The sequence below is a fragment of the Sorex araneus genome, chromosome 9 (genome assembly GCF_027595985.1).
Source record: "Sorex araneus isolate mSorAra2 chromosome 9, mSorAra2.pri, whole genome shotgun sequence".
NCBI classification, from domain to species: domain Eukaryota; kingdom Metazoa; phylum Chordata; class Mammalia; order Eulipotyphla; family Soricidae; genus Sorex; species Sorex araneus.
Window position 1 is genome coordinate 11,225,232 of NC_073310.1, and position 16,160 is coordinate 11,241,391.

General features: G+C 49.0%; 1 protein-coding gene across 1 annotated transcript; it reads right to left on the reverse strand.

Annotated features, from left to right (window-relative positions):
- Window positions 1-2,598: 2,598 nt before the first annotated feature.
- Window positions 2,599-14,787, reverse strand: LOC101543414 (2'-5'-oligoadenylate synthase-like protein 2). The gene is made up of 6 exons (XM_055147101.1): window positions 14,590-14,787; window positions 10,385-10,667; window positions 7,811-7,989; window positions 6,796-7,037; window positions 5,002-5,134; window positions 2,599-3,075 (listed from the first exon to the last, which is right to left on the reverse strand). The coding sequence occupies exons 1-6, from the start codon at window positions 14,785-14,787 to the stop codon at window positions 2,599-2,601; spliced, it is 1,512 nt and encodes a 503-aa protein (XP_055003076.1).
- Between the last annotated feature and the right edge of the window lie 1,373 nt (window positions 14,788-16,160).

The window sequence follows — 16,160 nt, forward strand, 5'->3', positions numbered from 1 at the left end:
GGGCCTGCTGTCCAGGACTCAACATCTGATTGATTAAGGAGAAGCAATGGGTGGATTCTGCTTTAGATTACTGACCACTTTTTGGTCCAATCTCATTGGGACAGAGGGGCAAAGGTATTGGGGATGAACATGGGGGGCTATTCCTGGATCTGTGCTCTTGAGTGATCCCTGGTGGTGCGTGGGGGAACCCCTTGTACTGCCAGGGGTCAAAGCAGACATCAAGGCAAGCTCCCTAACCGCTATACTATCTCTCTGGCACACTTTAGAGGATTTTTTATTATTATTATTATTATTATTATTATTATTATTATTATTATTATTTTTGCTTTTTGGGTCACACCCGGCGATGCACAGAGGTCACTCCTGGCTCATGCACTCAGGAATCACCCCTGGCGGTGCTCAGGGGACCATATGGGATGCTGGGATTCGAACCCGGGTCGGCTGCGTGCAAGGCAAACACTCTACCCGCTGTGCTATCACTCCAGCCCCATTGGTTTTCTTTTTTATTGTAGAAGACTCTCTTTACTTGTCCTTTCCAATGATGCAGCATTGGAGGCTCTTTGAGGGTCAGGGGAATGAGACCCATCATTGTTACTGGTTTTGGCATATGAATATGCCATGGGGAGTTTGCGAGGCTCTCTCATGTGGGCAGGAAACTTGGTTTCTTGCCAGGCTATCCCAGAGGGAGAACTAGGCCATAAGATGTCTTCTGAGAGCTTGGTTTTATAGTCTCTGGATGTTGGCGGTTGGTGGGATTACATGGTGCGGGGGGCAGTCCCTGGGTGTGAACTCTTAGCTACCGGAATATGGTGAATCTTGGCGGAACAGGCCCAGTCCTGATCCAAGCAGGCTTGGAGGTCTCAGCCCCAGGGTCCACACACCTGGGTTCCTCTGCCGGTTCCTTCATGAGTGAGGCTCATCTGAACGTGCAGAGAGGGGATTTGAGCATGGCTAGGACAAATGGAGAAGTTACTTAGAATGCTTGACAAATTCGATGATCAACGGGATGATGATGATGATGATGATGATGATGATGATTTCTTTTTTATTGAGTCACCTTGAGATAGAGTTACAATGCTTTAATGTTTGAGTTTTGGTCAAACAATGATCAAACACCCAACCTTTTACCAGTGCACATTTTCCTCCACTAAGGTCCCCAGTGTCTGCTCCCTTCCCAACCTTTTTCCTGCCTGTGTGGCAGACAATTTCCACAATACTCTCTCCGTACTTTGATTCCATTCATTATTTTGACACCAGTCTCACCATTGTTATTTGGAATTTTCCCACCACCACTCAAACCTTCCAAAGAGGCAATGCTAGATGATTTATGTGGTATTGCTTGTTATAAATAGCATATGATGTCCTGCAGCCGAGAGAGTGGCCATGCTCTCCTAAAGTTCTAAAATTTTAATAATTAGGGTCTGGAGAGAACTCTGCAGTGAGCTGCTCAGTTCCGAGATTCTTTTGTGTCTCTGAATTACAACCGTTATGGGGCTTAAGTAGTAGCTGGAAGCATTTGGTGGGCGTCATCTCAGAGTCCCATGGGGTGGGGGGACAAGAGGGACTGGCTCCACCTCCACCCCATGAGGCCTGGGGTTTGCCACTGCTCCTCCATACGTGGGCTTATCATTGGATTCTGGAAGACGGCGGCCACCGGGACACATGGGGGGCAGGCGCCCTTAGAGGACATTTAGCAGACGAGGAGCACATTCATGTTCATGCTTCAGAAAGAGCGTAATCGTCTGGATCAACAGAGGGGTACCTGAGGATACAGGATCATAGGCAGCCACCTCTGGTTTCTCCTGGTGTTATGGGGGGTTGCCGATTCCGAGACTCAGAGAACTAGAGACATTTTTTAAAAAAAATATTTATTTTTTATAGAATCACCATGAGCTACAGTTACAAAGCTTTCATGATTGCGTTTCAGTCATGCAATGATCGACCACCATCCCTCCGCCAGTGTGCATTTTCCACCACCAACGGTCCCAGTCTCCCTTCCACAACCCCCACCACACCCCACCCCAACCCTGTCTCTTCTACGGCAGACTCATTCCTTCTTCCTCTCTCTCTACTTTTAGGGGAGGAGGGAGCTGGGATAGAAAAGGACTGGAGACATTCTGAGGCGTTTATTCGCCCGTGACTGCATGGGGTCCCAGACCCGAATCATGCAACCCGGGTCACAGTTTGTTTTTTTTTTTCCCCAGCCCTTTTAAAGGTTTTGCGCATTTTTCTATCAGAAAGTCAGACAGTGAGGTAGCAACAGCTATGCAGAGGCAGATAAGCCATGTGGTCATGTTACTGTTTGGAAAACCTAGCTGCAGATCATTTCTACCTTCGGCAATCAAGGAATCTCCTGTCTTTGATCTTAATTGATCAGTGATTATTTCCACAGTCCATTGTCTCAGGAAATCCCTGACACTGGGCTCAAAGTATATTTAAGGGGGAGTTTTGGTCACAGCTCTTGGGGTGTCTCAGTCACTGGTCACGTCCACAGGCGGCATCTGTAAGCAGCTAGTTCTGGACTATGCTCTAAGGCAAAACCGTGGACAAGCATCACGGTGGTCTGAGAGCCAGGTGGTCTCCTTGACGCCTGGGGAACTAGTAATCTTTCCTGAATAGCAGGAAGGTGTCACAGTCTTGGACCTGCAGGTCTGAGAGATAGCTACTATAACGCACTTTGTGGCCTGGGAACTTGAGTATCTGGTCCTCTGCCGGGGGTCCCCCTGCCTCCTCAATCTTCTCCTTCAGGTCAGAGATGGAGTCATCGGGGTAGACGGCATAGGGCTTGCTGTGGCCGCTGCTGTCCTTCACAAAGACCTGGATCTCCCCAGGCTCTGTCACCAGAACTGAGACTGTCACCCTGGCAAAGAGCCCGTAATCTGCCAGCGTCTTGGAGCTGCTGAGTAGTTGCCGCTCTTCTCCGGGCTCCTGGAAGGAGAGCCGCTGCTGCCCGCTGAGGTACCACTTCTTCTTGATGCTCTTTTTCAACTTCCAGATGGGTCTGTAGGGGTCCACCATGAGCGTCTGAACCCCCTCACCTAGCACCTTCACTTTCACCTGAACGTCTCTTGCTGCCTGGAATTTAAGAGCGGGGGAAGGTTATCTGGGTGTCCCGAATAGACTCTTATCTCTGAAGCCTCCTGCTTCGGGGGATAATGTGTTTGACAGCTCACCCCGACATTGGTCAAATGGAAGGATCTCAGCCCCCAGGCAGAAACTGTGGCTGTCCCTAGCAAAGGAAGCAGAGTCTAAAAGGACCCAGGGACCCTCTGGCCTCTGACTCCTGCTGGCCAGGGGAATGGCAACAAGCAAAATGTCCCAGAAAGCCTCCACATGGGCCTCTACAGAGTCCCCAGCTGTCACCTAGGGGTCCCATTTGCACCTCCTTCCTCAACTCTTTAAAGGCTGTCGGAGGTGAACCCCAGAGACATTCACTGTCTTAGCAAAAGTCTGAAACACCCTAACAACCAGATCAAGTCATGTAATTGAAGGCACTTCCTTGGCCAGGTTACTGTCTTGCTCTCAGAAAGATGGATTGATCCAGGGAGACTTTTGGTGCTTTTACTCTCCCCCCACCAACTCCCCACCGCCCGCACAGTCCTGGTATATCCGTCCTGGTATATATGTCTCGTCCTGACGTGTTATGTACTTGTTTTCTAGACCACACCTGACGGTGTCCAGGCTCAATTCCTAGCATTGGTGTGGTGCTGAGGGGACTGCACAGTGTGAGGGATGGAACCCGGATCTCGCACTGCAAAACACGTGCTCCAGCCCTTCGAGCCAGCTCCCTGCACCCCATCCTGACATCAGAAGCCTCCAATAGCCTCATGCTCAAAATAGCCCGTCGTGCAGGTATGGTTGGTCGTTATGCCTTTCCAGTTTCTGTGTTAATCCGGCAATCTTTCAGATGCTTTCACTTTGCAATCAAAGAATGGAATCATTTAAGTAAGTAAAACTAAGTGTGTGAACCCCGGCCCCCTCCTCCCCTCTGCCCTCAGAGATGCACAGACAGAAGTCTGAGCCCAGGATGGGAGAGGGAAGACGCTGGAACACAGAACAGAGACCGACTTGGATTGCATGCCCTTTCTGACATAGTTCTATTTGCTTCGGGGGCCTATGTGTGAGTGTCACGGTATTTGGAACATAAAATAAAATCACCAACACCACCATGAAATGGAAACGTTTCACCAGGACTTCTCTCCTGTCGTATGTGAGCCTGGCATTCTTCTGCAGACCGGGAGAGTGATTTCTCGGGTCTGACAGCCTAGCGTCCTTCCTGGGTGCTGTGATGAGTGCAGACAGCCCTGTGTTCTGGGGAAGGCTTGGAGTTTTGCGGGGGCTGTGCAGAGGGGATCACCGTCTACCGAGAGACCCTAATTCCTCCTCTTTGTGGCGAGGTGTCGCACACAGTAGGGGTTGGTTCTGAGAAAAGCGGGGTTCAGTGGCTTTGTCAGTGTTTGAACATCACAGGGCCTTCAACCAATGACAGAGACCTGGGGGCAGAGAGGGCACCACCCAGGCTTTAGGGCACAGTGTATGGGACCAGTGTGGCACATTTTGGTCTGTCACGGACCCAGTTTAAGGACACGTGACCAGGTCAAATCTCATTTCAGCAGCTTTCAAAAACCCCTAAGAAGGGAGATTCCCCCTTACTGCGTTTATGTACGTATGTGAGTAAATTATTGTTGCTATTGTTTCTTGGTTCTCGGGTCACGCCTAGAGGTACTTCAGGACTAACTACTGACTCGGTGACCAGGGTCACTTCTGGCAGGGCTTCAGAGTCCTGGGCCCGGAACCAGGCTTGGCCGCATGCCAGGTAGGCAGCTTAAGCCCTGTACTAGCTCTCTAGTCAGTGCAAGTCAATTCTTGGCCCCTCTTCCTCATGAGACTCCAGAGCACCCCAGAAATTGTCTACCCATTTTACAGAGGAAAACAATGAGGCCCGGCCATCTTTAAGGGGGAAGGGCTGCCCAGGGGTGGACATCTCCAGGGAGCCCATACTTGCACTGGCCACGGGTCCACGGTGCTGCAGCAGGCCTGTTGCAGGGTGTAGTCAGCCTCTTTGGCCATCACATCCCATCTTTTTCCTCTCGCCAGATTGTTGGTGGGATCTGCAGGGTCCAAGATCACGGGCCTGGCAGAGAGAAGGGGAAGCAGAATTCCATCACCCTTGGAACTCTGGCCTCTGGCTCTCAACCCCCACTCCAGGTGGGAGTCACCAAGCAGGACGGGCTCCTGGGAGCTGATACCTGGGTTGATGACTGGCGGGGTCACTTAACCTGGCCCTGTCAGTGTGGTACCTTGACGTTATGCTAGAATACTGGACCCAAACGCCCTCCTTGGACTGGGGGATTCGCAAAGAAATCAGCCTGAGTTCCAGCAGCAGTGCCCACGTAGCGTCTGCCATCTTCTAGAACTCACAGGTATGAGCTTGCAGTGAGGTGGCGCGCAAGAGATTATGGGATGGGGGTATTACCAGCACGCTCTCTGCCCAGATCTCCAGAGAGATCCAGAGCAGCCATACACCACACGGCCCCTCTGCTTCTTAAAGATTGTGATCCGGGAGGTCTACTAACCCTTTTGGCACCCAGTGGCTTCTTATAGAAATGCATCTAGACTGTGAACTTAGCTAAAATAAAAGAAATCCAAAACTGCTCATATAATCTTCATTTTCAGTAATGGAAAACAAATTATCAAATGATGCCTTTTCAGCAGGTTTGATTGTTGCGGGGAAAATACAAATAATAATAGTGTGTTCTCTGTTGAAATATTGAATGTATTCAAAGTATAGAGAGAATAAAGTGAAGATCATTAGCCACTCAGGTGGGGTGTGTGGGAGAAGTGTATATTGGGGTTCCTGGTGGGGGAACAGGTGCACTGGTGAAGGGATGGGGTTTTGATCATTATACGACTCAGATTTAAACCAGAAAGCTTTGTAACTTTTGTCATGGTGATTCAATAAAATAATTAAAAAAAAAAGAAGACATCAGCCTGAATTCAGAGTGGCAAGACATAGAGTCATAGAATCGGATTTGATGATAGCAAATGCATGGACCAAGTCAGACCTGAAGGCTTGTTTATCTTCCTATAGTTTTTTCCTTTTTGGTGACAAAACTAAGACATATCCCTTTGTTTTAAAATGTGTTGGATTTTCTTTCATTCAGTGTTAGTGGGAATGTTGTGTGGCTCAGCCTCCATGGCAATCAACATGGAGATCTTTTTAAAAAACAGGAATGGAACTATCCTATTACCCATTGATGTCTCTTCTTGGCGTCATTCCCACCACACAAAACATTTATTTTGAGGGATGTATACAAACCTGCGTTAATTGCCACACTTTGCACAGTGGCTGAGATATGAAAACCACCCAAATGCCTCAATAGGATACATGGATCGAGAAGTGGTGGTATAGAGGAAACGCTATGCAGTTCCAGGAAAGGACAAACTCATGTAATTTGCAGCAATATAGGTGGAACCAGTGGATCTCGTGTTGAGGGAAGTTAGTCATAAGGAAAGGGGGCAGATACAGGATGATGTCTCTCAAAGATGGGACATAAAGATACACAGCAGTCAGGAGTCCCAGGAGAGATAATTTGAGTTGTGGGAAGGCTGAGGTTGAGAGGGAGGGGGCATTAGCATCTTTGGGTGGGGGGAGGTGGTACGCTGTGATGGCTGCAGTGTTGGGATTCTGTGTGTACCCCTGACAGCATTGTCAATCACAACATCTCAAGACAAGCATTGGAAACGTGTGGGTTGTTCTGTTCCTTGCATCTCCAAGCAGTCCTGGGAACATACCTTTCTTCCTTCAGCTGTTTTTTGATAAAGATTCTGACAGCTTCATTTTGGAAGTTATAGTACTTGGTCCAGTAGATGCAGATATCATTGTAATCTTGGACAAGCTCCATCACTGCTCTAAAGCCTTCGGCCAGGTCGAAATTCTCACTTTCATTGGTGCCTGTTTCCCAGGCGTAGATGGTCAGCAGCTCCAGGGCATATTTTGGAGGCAAGGCCACTTTTGCATGTTTGTGTTTCTGATGCTGGTGAGGAGGAGAGAGAGGGCAGGGGTGCGTTGGGGGAGCCGTGATAGATTATTACCCAGGGAATTTGATCTCTCCAGACCTCTCTATTTCCAGGTCCCGGTGTCACATCACCCACCACCCAGCACCTTTGAGGCAGGCCAGGCGGTGTGGCACCTGGCTGTACGCATCCCCTGGCCCAGCAAGATTTCATAAAGGAGGAATGCAGGGCTGGGAGTCCAGGTTCGTGGCAAATATCTGCCTTCAGTGTCGAGGCATTGAGTTTAACCCTGACGCTGTGTGTGTGTGTGTGTGTGTGTGTGTGTGTGTGTGTGTGTGAGTGGCCCATCTCAGGCCGGACTGAGTATCTCTAGGAATTTCGCCAGCCCCTGAGCCCAATGTGGGGGTAGCCAATGTTAAACAAACAAAAAAGTGGATGGGTGGGGCCAGAGACACAGTCCAGTTGTTAAGGCTCTTGTCTTGCACATGGTCAGCCTGGGTTTGATCCCCACATCCTTTATGGTCCCTTGAGCCCTGCCAGGGTTGATCCCTGAGTGCAGAGTCAAGAGTAAGCCTTGAGCGTAGCCAAGTGTGGCCCCCCCAAACCCCAGATAGTTCTGCCTCTTTTTTCCCCCAGCCGAATCCACAGCCCAGCCCCTCAGCTCGGCCCCCAACCTGGACCCCCAGCCTGGGACCCCCAATCCGTCCCACTAATCTAGTCCTCAGCTCAGCCCCCAGCCCAGCCCCCCAGCTCAGGCCCCAGCCTGGATCCCCAGCCAGTCCCCTGACTGCACCTGCAGGTACCACCAGTGTTTCACCAGCCGCAGGAGGTTCTTGACCTTTACGGGGCGACTTTTCACGAAGTGTCGATGCAAGACTGTGAAGCAGGAGGAGAACTCTCCAGGGGAGCCTCCGCAGGTTATTAAGTCTTCATAGATTTCCTGTGGCAGCTTAGAGTCTGGGGAGGCATTTCCTGTGAGGAGAGCACCTGGTCAGGAACACCCACCCTTTGGCGTGAAGACACCAGCGTCCCACGGTAATCCACAAAACATTAATTCTTGCATTAATTTTTCTGTCTTACGACGAAACATTATTCTTGGGTTACTCTTGAGCCCTGGGCTCGTGAGATATTCAGGATGGTCCTAAGAAATAGACGAAATTCCACGGAACCTTAAGGAATCACCCAGATGTGTCCAAATCGGGTCCAGTATTGTCAGTTTTCTAGGGTCCAATCTGATATTGTGATCCCATTGAACAGATTAGTACAGTTGGAGGTGTTTGATTTCTTTCCCAAGGGCAATTAGCAGGTTTTGGAGCTCAAACCTGGAGACAGAGACAGCGACAGAGAGAGAGAGAGACAGAGAGAGAGAGAGAGAGAGAGAGAGAGAGAGAGAGAGAGAGAGAGAGAAAGAGAGAGAGAGAGTGCCATAGAGGCAGGTGGGAAGGGAACCTGGGCACATTAGTGGTGGGAAATATACAGTGATGAAGGGAAAGGTGTTGGAACATTGTATGGCCAAAATCCAATCACGAACATCTTTGTAACTGTGTATCTCACTGTGATTCAATGAAAAAATAAATGAAAACAAACAAAAACAGCAACACAATACCTGAGTAAAAAAACCGAAACACAATTAAAAGGAAATCCATGGGCTGCAGCAATAGCTTGAGGACTTTATCTGAAGAGAGGAAACACTAATGGGATGGGGTGTCTGCTCCCTGTGTTCAGAGCCATGATCCACAGGATAATCATGTATTCTACCCCGAGGCCCATCTAAAGATGGCTGAGCAGAGAAGCCATCGAGTCTGTACACAATGGAATACTACTGTGCCATTGGGGGGTAAAGGTGAAATTTTGTCTCTGCTGACAAAATAGATGGAACTTGAGACCATGAATCGAATGTGAAATAACTATGGAAGTGAGAGCCCATGGGCTAACGGTTTCACTCACATTTGGAATTTGGATGAGTGAACTAAACCAGCAAGAAACAAGAAAGCCACCTATTGATTCAATTTCATTAACTAGAAGGGGAACAGGAGGGAGAAAGGGAGGAGCCAAGTGGGCTCTGGGGTGCTGGGGGGCACTGTCACATAGTCACACACTAACCCCTAAAAATTCCTCATGCCACAGAGACTGGCATCATCAGAAAGAACAAGAACCCCTAGCACTGGTGTGGGTGCGGGGAGAAAGAGACTCTCATTCATTGCTGGTGGGGACGTCAGCTGGTCCAGCCTTTCTGGAAAACAATATGGGCATTCCTCAAAACACTAGACAGTGAGCTTCCATATGACCCAGCAACACTGCTCATGAGAATATGCCCCAAGGACCCCAAAACATAGTTACAAAAAGCCATCTGCACTCCTATATTCATGGCAGCACTATACACAATCGACCAGAATCTGGAAACAGCCCCAGTGCCCACGAACAGATGAATGGATATAGACTATGGTACCTCTACAGAGTGGAATACTGTGCAGCTGTTAGGAAAAAGTGAAGTCATGAAATTTGTTTATATGTGGATGGAGGTGGAGAGTATCATGCTGAGTTAAAAGAGTAAGAGGGAGAGGGACAGACAGAGAATGATTGCACTCATTTGTGGGATATTAAAAAAAACATGGTATGAGAATAATACGCAAAGTGAAAAGAGGGCCAGTAGGCCCGTCTAGGAGAGGAAGTTTGCCACAAGTGGTTGGGCGGAGGGCAGTTTGGACAGAGAAGGAACTGCTATAGCAGTGATAATTCGAAATGGGACAAAAACTGGGTGCTGAAAGGAGGTAAAGTGATATACATGATAGAAAGAGAGAGAGAGAGAGAATGAGACAGTGAGAAAGATCCTGTGTCTTCCATAGAGGCAGACTAGCGAGGGGAGGGATGGGAGGGACACGGAAATCATCAGAGGTGAAAATGTACACTGGTGAAGGAACAGGCATTGGTACATTGTAGGACTGAATCACGATCAACTTTGTAATTGAGTATCTCAAGGGAATTCAATTAAAAAGACCCCTAAAAATCCATCATATTGTCAATGATAAACCCGCATAAATAAAAAAGAAAAAAGAAAGGATTCCCTATGTAGTTCTGACTTTTAGATTCTTCTAAGTGCTGGAAGGTCCTAGGGTTTTCCCAGGGAAGAGAAGATCACGAAATCTGGTATAAGTTTCACACTGATGCTTGGCCACATGCATTTACGGGAGGCCTTCATCATCAAGGGGTCTTTCCAGACCTATCCTTCTGCACTGAAAAGTGAAGAAACTTTATCTACCCCAGACTCTGCCCCCCAATTTACACTCTGCCAGTGCTCCCTAGGGCCAGCTTGCAAGAATGTCCTCCCCCAGCGGCCTCTGCGCAGCTGACCCCTCGTCCTCTTTACCCAGAACGTCGAAAGCCGGGAGCACGTCCACTTTGATGACATCGCTGTTCTTCTTGGCCTGGACCTGGATGGCCAGGGAGCGGGGGCTCCTGCCCCAGTGGGGAATCACAGAGAGGTTGTAGCCCAAGCTCTGGCTGCAGTGTTCCACTTTCTTCTCGATGAAGTCGATGATGTCCTTACGGAGGTCTGCTTGGTCTCGGAAACTGGAGAAACAGCTCAGGAATAGGATCAAGTCCACGTCGGAGGTGTGGTTCAGCATTGTCCCCTTTCCGTAGGAGCCACCCTAGGGAGCACATCAATGTGGAGCTTCATTTGTCCTGAGGCCTGATGCTCTGAGACTGGGTGGGAGGGGGGTTGAAGCCAGAGACACCCTGGAAGGCTGTTGACTCCCGTTCCCAAAGGAGCCTTTGTTGTCCGTTGGACACGATGGCCTTTAATATCAAGATGTTCCTATAATCACATCTTTTTTTTTTGGTGAGTGTGGTGGGGGTACACCAGATGATAGTAAGTGTTTATTCCTGGCTCTGGACTTAAATTTTTACTCTTGGTGGTGCTGAAGGGAAAAATGGGATGCTGGCATCAAACCTAGGTTGGCTGCGTTCAAGACAAGTGTTTTATCTACTGTTCTACCTCTCTGGCCACTTACTTTCTTTTTTTTTAATTAAAATTTACTCCTGAGAGCCTTTTTAGTCACATCCATGGGTGTTCAGGGCTTATTCCTGGCTCTGAACTCAGGAATAACTCCTAGAAGGGCTCCAGGTACCATATGGGTTGTCCCCATGCAAGGCAAATGCCTTACCTGCTGTACTATTGTTCCAGCTGATGTTTTCACCTCTTTACATTGAATAGAAAAATAAATCACTGGGCAGGCTGCTCAAACATATCAATGAGATGCAGAACTTCCGATTCATCCCTGTTCCTAAGCCTTTCCTCAGAGGCCATCAGAGCTACCTGCTTCTGACACACCATCAATTATCCACGCCTGCACCAGGGCAGCCTAACACACACCTCAGCCAACCGCCATGCGTGACTTTTTGGTTTTAAAAGGATTAAAATAGATTGAGATATGAAAAGCTCAGCTCTGCACTCAGACATTCCCCTCGAGTGCTCTGGGCTCCCCGTGGACTGTTACATTGTCCATGCATTCCCACTCGGCATCATGCATTTGACAGCCATCCATGTTCTGTGTGTGTGCTGATAACTAAACACATGTTAATCATGCAAACACTTCCATTGCCATAGAATGTTCTAGGGGGCAGCTCAGGCCAGACCAATGCATTTTTGTATCTAAGCACCAATGAATATTCTAAATTTAAAATTTTGGAGCAGTAGTACAGTGGGTAGGACATTTGCCTTGCACACGACTGACCTGGGTTCAATCCCTGGTATGCCCTATAGTCCCCCAAGCCCCATAATGGGTAATTCCTGAGCGTGGAACCAGGAGTAACCCCTGAGCATAGCTGGTGTTACCCAAAAAGCAAAAATAAATTTTTTTGGAAAGAATTAGGGGAATAAGAAGTGGTAAAGCCAGTGCAGAGAGGTCTAGATCTAGGGGATACTTTCTTCAGACCCTCTTTGGGGGGCCTCCTCACTATATCACTGTCATCCCCTTGCTCATTGATTTGCTCGAGTGGGCACCAGTAACGTCTGCATTGTGGGACTTATTCCTTTTTATGGCATATCAAATACGCCACGGGTAGCTTGCCAGGTTCTGCTGGGAGGGCGGGATACTCTCAGTAGCTTGCTGGGCTCTCCGGAAGAGGGACAAAGGAATCGAACCTGGGCCAGCCACGTGCAAGGCAAATGCCCTACCTGTTGTGCTACTTCTCTAGCCCGCTGTGTGATTGATCGTAGTAGAGTAAGATGCTAATAGTGCTATTGGTGCGCGGTCATTTTGTGATCTGGGAATATTTCCTATATTTTGGTGCCTAAATGTGGAATTAGAAATGTCCTGAAGCAAGTTGGAGGCTGGCTTACAAGGCCAGCAGGCCTGCTTTTCACATGGGAGGCCTGGATTCATCCCTTACACCATATGCGCCCCTGGCCCCAGCACTGGGGAAGGCCACTCAGGAGCACCTATCTGGGAGCACTGCCAGGGCTAGCCCCCCAAAATAAATAAATAAAATCACAAAGCAGAGCTGAGATATAGCTCAGAGGTAGAGACTGTGAGGTTTTAGGTTTGATCTCCACCACAGCAAAAACCAAATATTTCCCCCCCCTCACCTTACCCCCAACACACACACACCAAAGAAAACAAAACCACTAAACAACTCTCGAAGCAGTTTGACCTCAGACTCCTGCATAATCTTGAACATGTTCATCATGCTCATCAAAAAGAAGCTCTTTTCTTTTTTGATTTGAGATTCTGAAAACAAAGGATGATCTAACGTGGCAGTAAAGGCTGCCATGCCCGTACAGTGCAGAAGGGACCATGCACATGACCCAAATTCCATCACTGACACTTCATATGTCCCCCAAGTACCACCAGGAGTGACCCCTGAGCACGGAGCTAGGCTTAAGTCCTGAGTACCTTAGGTGTGGCTCTCTCCAAACAAACCAAAGTGAAACAAAGCAAAAACTACTCTGCAGTGTTGTCTGGAGTTCATGCTTTGCGTGCAGGCGTCCTGGGTTCAATCCTGTAGTCTCCGCAGGCCCATCAGCCCTACCTAGCCCTGAGCTCGCAGCATTCCCCAGCAGTGAGCTGGTCGAAGCCTCTCCCCAAAGCAAAGTGTCTGTAGAGCAGGAAGCAGAAGTTGCCCTTTAGCCCTGGACTTCAGCCCTGGGGAGCCCAGCCTAGAACGGCAAGGTTGACTCTTAAAGGAACCGAAGGGCCTCGAGTCTCTGACTTTTCTGCTTCTAATCTCCTGGATTGCTAAGAAGACCCCTGACGCTTTGAAAGATTCTTCTAGAAAAAAAAATTGTCGCTGAAGAATCACCTGGACCGCACCCAGCAGTGCCCGGTGGCCAAATGAAGGGATTCTTTTCAATGCAGCCTTTGCCAAACTCAGGGAGAGGCTGGGTACTTTCATGCTCAATGGTTTTCACTGTAGTAATAGGCACACAATCTAGTTTATTTGTTTTTTTTTTTTTTTTTTTTTTTGCTTTTTGGGTCACACCTGGCGATGCACAGGGGTTACTCCTGGCTCTGCACTCAGGAACCACCCCTGGCGGTGCTCAGCGGACCATATGGGATGCTGGGATTTGAACCCGGGTCGGCCGCGTGCAAGGCAAACGCCCTACCCGCTGTGCTATCACTCCAGCCCCCACAATCTAGTTTATCGTCAAGACACATTTAATTTAGGCTGCAATACTATACATCCAATTGCATGGGCTGGGGAGATATACAGGGGCATGCTCCTAACCCCAGACTAATCCTCGACGCCTCTTGCACTAGAGGTGGAGGGGGGCAGGGCAGGTAATTCCCGGCACCCCTATCAAAGCATCTGCTGCTTTGGATGCTTGCATTTAACCTCTGGCCTGGTTGGCTGAAACTTTACGGGATTATTCCCAGCATCTCTGAGCACCTCTTGGGTCATTTTGTTTGAGCACTTTCGAGGAGAAACCAAGCTATGACAGGGTGTTGAATTACGTGGTCCATCTCTGAAAATCCATTTTACTGTGGGGGTACGCTCTGACACTACATAATTTCTCTGAGATTATAATAATATTATATTCACTTATAATATTAAGTTCCTATGATAACTTAATAGGATTCATAATATAAATTTATGATGGTGCAGTTTTTGAAGAAAAATATAGCAAATAACATTTATGACTGGGGATACAGTCTACTTTTTTGGGGGGAGACTGGAGGCTACCCTGTAGGTACTCAGGGATCAGAATCTAGGTTCCAGTATGCAAAGCATGGACTCTAGCGCTTCGAGTCTCCTTGGCCCCCAAGAAGGTTTTGTTCAACAAGAAACAAGAAACAGGAAGCATGCAGTTGGGAGGCACGTAGAGAGCCTAGTCCACCTGTGTCTCAGAGGCTGGATTCCAAAGGACAATCCTTGTCGTTCCATTACTTTGGAGAGTCACTGTTTAAGAGCACATTCCCCGCTTCTGGGACACTTAATTTTTCTCAATATTTAGGCTGAAGAGGAGGAAGGACCCCAAGGCCAAGAGAGGGAACCACTTCCCTGCCACCCCCCCAGGGCACCCATCCCAAAGGAGCAGGGCTGGGATTGGAGCACGGGGTTGTCACTCACCTTCATCACCTTCAGCACCCGGACCTCTTGGCCTGCCACCAGCTGATCCTGGAAGCAGTGATCCATTAAGAAAGTGGAACATCGGTGCCAGGCATCCTGCTCCTCCCTCTTCCACTCCCCGTCGGGCACGAGGCTCTTCTCCACAAAGTCACCGAGGTCCTCTGGCAGAGTGTTGTACAGATCCTGCCGGGGCTCCATCTCCGACCGATGCTCTTGGTATCTGACCAAACCTTTTAAGTCTCTCCCAGCCCCAGCCTGGCAGGAGGCTCCTCCCTCTCCTACACCCTCTCTGACACAGAAGTTAGGAAACTGAAACTGAGCCTGCAGGGCTGCACTTTCCTCTTTCTGTGTTGCTGTCCGGATGCTCTTGTGATTTGATCAAACCTTTTCCGTCTCTCCCAGCCCCAGCCTGGCAGGAGGCTCCTCCCTCTCCTACACCTTCTCTGACACAGGTATCAGGAAACTGAAACTCTTCTTCTCTTCTCCTCTCCTCCTCCTTTTCTCCCTCCTCCATCTCCTCTTCCTCCTCTCTCTCTCTCTCTGTCTCTCTCTCCCCCCCTCCCCCCCACTTTGGGCATTATGGTTTCCAATACAGGTACTGAGAGGTTATCATTAATATTCCTTTACCTCCTTTTACAACATTCAGTTCTTGTCCAGAGTGACCATTTCTAACTATTATCATCACTGTACGCTTCTCTATCCTAACTACCTGTTGCCCCCCACGCACTTGTGTCAAATCATCCCCCCCCACACCATCTTGAACAGAGAGAGCCTGAAGTAGAGTATATTGAAATTTTCTTTTTAGTGTTTTGAAATTTTTAGTCTTTCTGACCCCCGGGAGAACAAAGACTCACTTCTTTCTTCTCCTCCCTCTTCCTCCCTGCCCAGGTGACAGCTGACTGGGGCAGTGGGGAGCCCCGGCTCACGGTTTCGAATGCACCCTGGAACCAGCACTCACCACGTGGAACCTGTGACCTGGACCCAACAACGTGCAACAGAAGTCGATCTTCACACAACGTGTGTGGGTGGGTCCTGGGAGAATTAGTAGTAGCCCGTAAGTGCAGATGAGAACACTGAGGTCAGGTGGGGGGGTGTTCATGGGGTGCTGGGAACTCAGTGCCGTCCTGGCCAATTGAAGGGCAGTCACAGGGTGGGGTACTTCCAGCCCTTTCTGCCCTGTGACCCAGTTCTGCTGGCAGGGTGTGCTCCCAAGGCGGGGTCGGCCTCTGCCCCTCCCTCCCAGGCCCTCTCCACCCACCTCCTCCCCTGGACTCAGCGTTTCTGTCCTTCCCTCTTTTTCCCCAACAATAAGATCTGGCACCGAGGAAGGAATATTCTAGAAAAGGCTTCATCCCTTGTTACAATGTGAACCTTTTGAGTGTGGACTCGGGAGATTTTTAGTTTTGGTGATGGTGGGGGAGGGTTATAGTCCGAACAACATGATTCCCCATTGGCTGCTGCTCTCGGTCAACTATTTTGCCTTTTATCTTTTCCTTGTGGGAAGTGGAGCAAAGACTTAGGATACAAGGTCGCCCTTTTCCCCGTGGAGTCACAGGCCCTCGCTCTGGGCC